We start from the raw sequence: 8,617 nt of genomic DNA on the forward strand, positions 1-8,617 counted from the left end.
TCTGCGTGCCATGCGTCATTCAGCCCATGCACTTCCTCAAAGTAAGCCCTTCGCATGCAAAAAAAAATGCTTCAGAATTCCTTTATATCGCTGTTTACACAGTTTCACACTCAGAAGAGATGGACAAGGGTAGGGAGGCTTTGGTGGTTTGCAGTGATAAGAGCATGGGAATTGGCATAACGATATGGGACATGGAGACGGGCGATCATCTCCTACACATACCCACCAGTGCCTCCCCTGCTCAGGGGTTACTATGCTTGAGAAAGCAGTTCCTTGTAGCTTCTCAGATTCACAGACATGGATCTATTGGTGGTGGAGCCATCTTTATCTGGGCATTGAATAAGGTAGTGATCAGCACGGACTTCCATTTCAGTTTTATGAGTTTCCCTTGATAATCAGTATTATTATGGGTATTAAACGCAACATGATCTATTTTGCATGCATAGTATAATCAAGATGGATTTATGATCAGTTTTTAAATAGTCAATACAAGGTCATTGGATTTCATTCTTTGATGAATCTTGACTCCATGTAGGATGTTGCAGGTTAGTTTCAGGGCAATTGTAAATAGGAATTGATCCCTTAAATGTGTAACTTTAATCCTCTGCTTCTGTACTTTGATTATGTAAATAGCTATATGCTTTCTGAGATGCTTGAATTTTTCTTCTTTACCTATCTTTTACTTATTTCAGTCATTGAATGTTCGAATAATTGCTGCAAACTTTGACTCTATTCTTTGATTGATCGGGCCTCAATGGATCATCATTGGTCAATTGGAAAATGTTGGTTCTTGCACTGAGGTCTTGTATCAGTGAAAAATCCTTTCTCCTCCTTAAATGTTAGCATTCACTCAATCTGATTATGATTTTTTTTTTAGGCTAATTTTGTCTCTGTTCGTTTATATCTAATAGTCTTATGATTCGTTTGGCTGCTCAAAAAATGCATGGAAAAGATAAGGAGAGAAAAATTAGATCTATGCCGAGCACAATAATATGGCTTAGTTGGGCTTTGTTTTTCATTTTCAGTGAGAAAAATGATTATTGCACTGGGAAAATCATTGCTCAGTTGTAATTTGCTGGAGATCCATCATCTATGAATTTGAAGCTTTCAATTTAACTTCTGGCTGGACTTTACAATTTGCCTTTAAAACTCTGTTTATACTAGGAAGTTTCACTTGTTTCATTTAAATTTTCTAACCTTCAGCCTCGACCACCCCTTCGGAGTTACCCAGTGGAGGCCATTGGGCCACTTTCTTGCACAAATGATGGCATATATCTAGCGGGTGGGGCACTTTCTGGAAATGCTTATCTTTGGGAGGTTAGCAAGAACTCTATCAAATTGCATTATTTGTATTATATATATATATATATATATATATATTATATTAAACAGAAAATGTTCTCTCCTGGTATGGAGCAGCCAAAGCCTGTTCCATATGATAAATTCCTTAACATGGATTTTAAATTAGCAGCTGCATGGTGTGTCTAGAAATATATTTATGTGCCGTTAGTATTCATATTTCTTACTTCTTTTTCTTCAATATTTTGGCGCAATGAGAGTGTCAACTTGGTTGGGGGATGACAGTTTTACATTCTGATGTGCTTGAGATAAACCACAGATTGCTAGTGGAATATTGCTCAAGACTTGGCATGCTCATCACAAATCTGTAAATTGCTTGCTATTTTCCAATGATGATTCTCTTCTTATTTCTGGGTCAGAGGATGGTATGATCTGTGTTTGGTCAGTAATTAGGTAAACGCCAATTCTTTTTCTATTGGTACTTAATTTCTGGAAGACAAAACATAAGAGATTTAAAGCCTTTCTAATGATTCATTGTTCCAATTAAATTGATGGAAGTTTGATAGACATGGAAGATTCCAGAAGCTTGCCTCCTTTGTTACATTATTCATCAGAGCATGTATCCTCTATCACCAGTCTGCTGACAGCATCAGGCAGCTCAAGTTCACTTTTAGTATCAAGCTCTCTTGATGGTACATGCAAGGTGACCAAACTATATGGCATCATTGTTCATTCTCCTAATATTTCTTGTTGACATTGGAATTTTTCCTTACCACAATGTTTATTCTGTATCAAGTAGGTTTGGGACTTTGTCACCGGAAGGCTTATTCAAACTCAAGTTTATCCTCTAGGAGTAACTGCAAGTGTACTTCACCCAGAAGAGGAGATTTTGTTCTGTGGGTGTGTAGACGGAAGAATTTTTGTCAACAAGCTTGATATTGGACTATTGGAGGACTCTTTCTATGTTGCAGAAGACCAAGCAGTTGTGTTAAAAGGACACAAGTAATGTATGGTGCTTGAGTTTCCAGTTACTCATTGGAGACCTGAATCTCCTGTCACAGGAATAAACTGTTGAAAGACCTAGTGACTTTGAATCTCATTTTTATGAGTTAATTTGATTCCCAATAGTCTTATATGGCTACTGAATCATGATAAACTAGCTCCTCTTATCTTTACTAGGTTCTTTGGCTTTGAAACCCATTTGGAAACTTCACTGAAAGTGCAGATTGTAAACAAACATGCCCACTCACGCGCACGCACGCGCACGCACGCGCACGCGCACAAATGTAGAGATGCATGCAATGAACTTTGAGCATTAAATTTTCATCCTTCGTCATTTTGGTTAATTATTTGGATAGATTTTGATCACATGTTCATGTAATAAAATCAGTTTTTCCTACCATCCATGCAGTGGAGCCATAACTGCATTGACCATCAGTGGATTGGGTCTGATATCCGCATCTGCAGACTGCACCATCTGCATATGGGATGTAGTCAACAGGATGATCATCCGGAGATTCAACCATCAAAAAGGTATGCATAAATGCTCTTCTTCACATTCAAAACGCACTTTATTCTTTGAACAAAAAAACCTACATTATTCAGAACCAAAAAATGAAAATCTTAAGCATGATGAATAGTCCAAACTACAGAAATTAAAAAAAAAAAAAATCAATTTTCTTTTGTTTCCTTTGTATTTCTTAGTAACCAGATAGCTAGAGTACTCACTCTTTTGCCCTACATCACCTGGGGGAGGTGAAACTTTTTCTTACATGTGAGTGACACATACATATAAATGTCTATTTGCATATGACCATATTTATATTTATACAATCTACATGCACTTATATTCAGAATCCATGTATTGATGTATACCACCTATATGCATAATTTAGCATACATATCTTTTGATATAACCACCAATTTTGCATGATCAAGATTTTTTTTTTTTTTTTTCATCTGTAAGCAGGGGCAGTAACTAATATGATGGTGATTCCGCAATCCTCACTGCTTTCTGCATCAAACCATTTGGGAGTTTTGAACCAGTTTCATGTTTCTTTGCTTGACAAGTATCCTCAGCCAGCCAACTCATCCAAGGGAACAGCCACTCTCCTTTCCCTGCCTCGTTCCTTTAAAGGAACGCAAACTTGCTTCGATTCGGGAAGCACTCATTCATCAAACCAGCATATGTCTGATTTGGAGGTCTCTTCCTCTCTCATGAACAACGTGCGATTGTTGACACATGCACAGACCATTAACATAACATATAGATCCGATTTACCATTGAATCACCAAATAACACTCTAAGTTTATACCCGAAGAAGACTAATGAGTCACATTGTGTAATAATATGATGTCCCATGACTTCTTGCTGTAGGAAAAGTGGGAAGAATAGTAAATATTTTATAGCAAATGTTATGTCTTATTAGTTTAATTTAGAGATGTTATGCTATATGGACGAGCAATTGTCAAGATCCTCTTTCTGTGTATTGGAATTTGAGCAGAAAGAACAAACACCGGCAGCCATGCAAATGAAGGTGGAAACATGCATAGAGAATCGGATGTGGGCCACAAGAATGACAAAGCACGTCATGGAGATGAATAAGCATTTGCAGTCACGTTTGCTTGACTTGATGCAGTGCAGATTATTATGGCCAACTGAAATTGACTCTTCCACATCCAAAAAAAGAAAGAAGCTGAAGGTCGAGACTATACTACAAGGGGCAGAGGAATCACAATCTTCAGCTTAATTTATCAATGGTTTTGCAATAGGTGACTTGAGTTTCGCTATCTTCTTTGATTGTATTTTTCTCCCTTGGCCTACAAAGAATAATAGGACTACACATACAAATGATGGCTCCGTTTGCCACCTCTCTTAGCTTTGTAACCATTGTATTTAATAAATTCACATCGTTTCTATTTGTTCTTGTTTCGAGACTCTCTCTTTTTCCTTCCTTTTTGTCTTTACATATGTTTTCCTTTTATCTTCTCATTTTGATGTTACTATAATGTTAGTGTTAGTCCTATAAGAGTAATAATACATACAGTCGTGAAGTGCGCAAGTGCTATACAGTCATTTTGAAAAAGAGTGAAATCTACTATTACAAAATTAGTTTCTGGGTCTCGTATTTATTTACTTTTTTCAAAGTAATCAAAGTGATTGCACGGTGCTTGCGATCTCACGACTGCGGCTATCATTTCTTGTCCTATAATCCTGTTGGCAGAATTCATTTTGAAACAAGCAAAACAGCTGGGGGAAAGAGGCCTTGAAAGCGAAGATGGAGGGATTAAGGTTGCATGACGGTCAGAGATAGAAACAGAAAGGGCAGGATTGTTAAAGCTTGGCAATGTGCAGGACATCAAACATCTTGTGAAGCCTGATGAAATAATTAAAGGACTCGAGTAAAAGTGAGTCCTGAGACATTGGAAAATCAAGATCCTTGCTTGCGTAAATAAAATCTTCCATGAGTATGGTTTAGAACAGAATTCAGCCTAGAAAAATGTGGTTGCATTGCTCATAGGATGAGAGATTGCAGAAAAATTGTTCTTCAATACGTAAGATGATAACTTGGGGAATCCAAATCCACTGTCTCTTGCTTCTGACATCTTGAGTTCAACAGCCTGCGGAAGAAACATAATTTTAGCTTTCTTGCTCCACAAACGGGAAGAGATACAGACGGAAGAAAAACTTTAGTAGAATGGGTTTTGTTGGATATAAAATGAAGAAAAATTCTAGACATAAGCCCTTATATCCTGCACCCCACTTAAATTTATATAATTTTACTTTTTTATTGTCATATTTCATATTGAATTGAAATATAAAATATAAGGATAAAAAAATAAAATTACATATTTTTAAGTAGTATATAAAAGTATAAAATTTCTGTATAACACAACATATAAAATGAATTAGGATCTAGTTCTTTGAGAGGTCATGAAAGTTACGGGAGATCACGAGAGATTGAAAAATAACTAAACATAATAAATTTTACCTCCAAACGATCCGTGGATATAAATTTCTATGCTGAAAATAATAAATCTATATTTCTTTCTTTATTTATATTTTATATATTTTATTTATCATTTAATTTATATACGAGCATAGTACCAACGTCCAAGCCATCATCTTGAATTGGGCTTTGCCTAGCTTTATTTCTTCATATTCTTAATGGACTATTGAAAAGATGAATTGGGCTTCAATCTGAGATTGTCACGGCTTTGCCTTATTGGGCACATATTATAATCGTCAGAAGTAAGGTCCATTTGAGAGTTTCGTGTCTTCTCATATTTCTTTATCTAGATCCTTGTTTTGAATATTTCATTATTTGTTATTGAGTAATTCTATATATAACTATAAAGTGTATAAATATTGTATAATCGCTTTAAAAAAGAATAGAGTCTAATATTAAGAAATTAATTTTTTCATGTAGATCCTATATTTTATTCGCTTTTTAAAAAAGATTATGCGACGATTACATAATTTACGGTTACAAATATTTTTTCTCTTTGTTATTTATCAGTTGAATTTTTTAAACTCATCAACATTACGCTCCAATTTTTTTTTTGTTTAAAATAAAAATAAATAAATAAATAACTGAGTTGTTGCCGCAAAAGCTTAAAATGTTTTGGCTTCACTATGTAGACACGACCCAGCTTGTATCAACCGCAGTTGCGTCGTCGAGTCCACAAAAAAAGCCGCCTTTATAAACTTTATTTTTTATTTATCTTTTGTAAAGCAAGGTAACCAAGACCATATTTGAAAGTGCTTAGGCCCAGTAGACACTTTTTTTCCCGTAACTATTTCATTATTCATGGGCCATTCAAAGACTTTGAATTCAAAAAGAGAAATACTTTAATCATAAAGTGATTATATAAAGTAATCTCACAAATATATATAGATTGATGTGATTTATCAGATTGTAAAATTATTTTTATTGTAAAATAGATATGACGAATCACATGAAACCATGTCAATTTATGAAATTACTTTTGTGTAATTTTTTTTATGGCGGTAGCACTCCTCATTCAAAAAATAAAAATACCTTTCTTTATTTTTTATCCTTCATAATTTTTAAACAGTTATTTCACTTTATAATACCTTCTATAATTTTAGATTTATTATGGTAAATTTCTTTATCTTTTCTTTATTTATTTTTTTCTTAAAAGTATGTCCATTTATGATAGCCTTCCATTAATTTTTTCAATTTCGTATGATACCATCAATTAATTATAATCAATCAATCAAAGTGCTTGCATCACTTGTCCATTAGCAAATACCGATGGGCTCATGCGGTGCCAGTGAGCATAAAAGAGAAAGTAACGAATTATTAAAAAAATGAATTTCGAATAAAGTCACTCAATTAGATATTTAAAAAATAAAGATAAAATAATGATAATTTAATTATTAAAAAAAAAAAAAAAAAAAGCCTGTCTAGGAAGGGAGACCTCTCCTCATAGCCAATGTGAGTGGTCGGATTCGGCTTCCAACGATCCTGACTCCTAACTCCTAATAATGATGGATTTCGACCACACAAGAGGTGATATGGCCCATATTGGCCAGTGAAATAAATGGTATGTTTGTCGTTTAGTGATGTTTGTAGGAAGTGATGCGGGGGAATGTTAGTAATTTGAGAAATTCTACTTTAAGGTCGGTTAATTCTTTAACACTACATACTAATGATGTGGCAAATCGAATTTATTTTCAAAACGGTCCAGATCTTTAATTACACGATCTCTTCTTTCGCTCTCCCCCTCCCTTCTGCGAATCTATCTCCCCCGGTGAACTACCGAATCCCTCTCCCCTCCTCGCCTCTACGAATCTCCCCCCTCCCCTCTAGGAATCCCTCTCCCCCCATGACCTGCCGAAAGCTTCTTCTCCCCCCTCCCCCTCGCCCTCCCCTCTCCTCCGAGAATCCCTCTCCTCCCCTCTGCGAATCCCTTGCCCCCCGTCCCCTACCGAAAGCTTCTTCTCCCCTGTCAAAAGGTTCTCTCCCCCACGAAAATCCCTCCCGCACCGCCCTAAGAGGACCCAAAAACACCCCTCGAAGCATGCCCTAAGAGGACCCAAAAATCTCCCATGAAAATCCCTCTCGCGCCGTGAGATCCCTTTCCCCCGTGACGTTCATTTGATCCATTAAGATTTGAGAGGTATTCTCACCAACCGAACCCTAGATCTTTTTGTGATTTCTGTGTTGGGTATAATTGAGAAATTCTACTCTACTTGTGATTTTTGTGATTTCTGTGCTGCGGATCTGTAAGTATGATAGATTTTATGATTTCTGAGCTTGGGGTTTTTATGCTTGTTGGGGGGATTATTTATGCTACATGATCGATTTTAAGCAATTCATATTACATAATAGAAAGAGTTCCTGGATTCACCTCTCATCTTCACCTTTTTATCTAGAGAAATTCCAGGATTCTTTTCAATCCTTATACTGGAGATAGAAGCTTTAGAGAAGAGCTTCACAACAGCTTACTAAATCTGTCCTTTTTTGGTCAATTAGAGGTGGACGTACTGCAAATGGCGGGAGGGCGCGAATCCGAATGGAGGAGAAGTAATATTTCGAATGGAGGAAACGTGGAGAATGAGGAAAACGTGAGGAGGAGTATCTGTCTAACGATGCGTTTTGAAAAAAAAAAAAAAAAAACAAAGCCAACTCAGCTGGTGTGTAGTGTTGGAAACTCAAATGGCTTTAGAGTAGAATTACTCTAATATTTTTTAATACAATTATACTGCATGTACCCGGTGTTGGGTACTTGTTGTGGAATCGTGTGACGTGGTATTAGCCACGTCACTTTTATATTATTATTTTAATAAATAAATAAATAAATCTCGATTTGAGAAACCATCTCATCATCTAGTGCCAAACTCATCCCTATTTTCCATCTCAGAAATTTTCTTCATTCTCTTCATTTCTTAGCCACTCGATCTCTTTCTTCGAAAAAACGTATAAGAACTCAAATCGGAAAAAGTTCCATTTTTTGGTTCCTTATAGCACAGCCCAACTGTAACTGCTAACCCAACCAAACCAAGCCATTGAAGGTCGGGGTTCTTAAGAACCCTTGCAGCCAAATGACCCAGTCCTACAGCTCTTGTGTGAAAATGATTACATTCAGTTGGTCATTCCAGTAATTTTCTCAGTTCATCTTCCATTCCCACGAAACAAACATTCTTATTATCCAAAAATTTCTTGAAAAACTGAGGAACTGGATTCATGTAGTGCCAATGAACAACCAGGTAGCGAGCTCGGATGCAAAGACTGTGGGAAGCAGATTCACCCTTCACATTCATCGAAATGAAGCTCTTCGTGGGTTAGGG

General features: G+C 36.2%; 1 protein-coding gene across 2 annotated transcripts; it reads left to right on the forward strand.

Annotated features, from left to right (window-relative positions):
• The first annotated feature begins 13 nt into the window (after positions 1-13).
• Positions 14-4,220, forward strand: LOC121233978 (protein ROOT INITIATION DEFECTIVE 3-like). Of its 2 annotated transcripts, none has more exons than XM_041129766.1 (8): positions 14-344; positions 1,204-1,317; positions 1,619-1,752; positions 1,858-2,002; positions 2,099-2,301; positions 2,711-2,832; positions 3,269-3,501; positions 3,804-4,220. In XM_041129766.1, the coding sequence occupies exons 1-8, from the start codon at positions 27-29 to the stop codon at positions 4,047-4,049; spliced, it is 1,515 nt and encodes a 504-aa protein (XP_040985700.1). In that variant the 5' UTR covers positions 14-26; the 3' UTR covers positions 4,050-4,220. The 2 variants fall into 2 exon arrangements, with proteins under 2 accessions (XP_040985700.1, XP_040985701.1); XM_041129767.1 differs by having other exon boundaries at positions 2,099-2,199.
• Positions 4,221-8,617: the final 4,397 nt, after the last annotated feature.

The sequence above is a fragment of the Juglans microcarpa x Juglans regia genome, chromosome 6D (genome assembly GCF_004785595.1).
Source record: "Juglans microcarpa x Juglans regia isolate MS1-56 chromosome 6D, Jm3101_v1.0, whole genome shotgun sequence".
Taxonomy (NCBI): Eukaryota; Viridiplantae; Streptophyta; class Magnoliopsida; order Fagales; family Juglandaceae; genus Juglans; species Juglans microcarpa x Juglans regia.

Coding starts and splice junctions, on each gene's coding strand:
- LOC121233978 (XM_041129766.1), top strand. CDS start 27: ATGCACTTCCTCAAAGTAAGCCCTTCGCATGCAAAAAAAAATGCTTCA. Junction 2,302..2,710: donor GTTGTGTTAAAAGGACACAA/GTAATGTATGGT, acceptor CCATCCATGCAG/TGGAGCCATAACTGCATTGA. Junction 2,833..3,268: donor GAGATTCAACCATCAAAAAG/GTATGCATAAAT, acceptor ATCTGTAAGCAG/GGGCAGTAACTAATATGATG.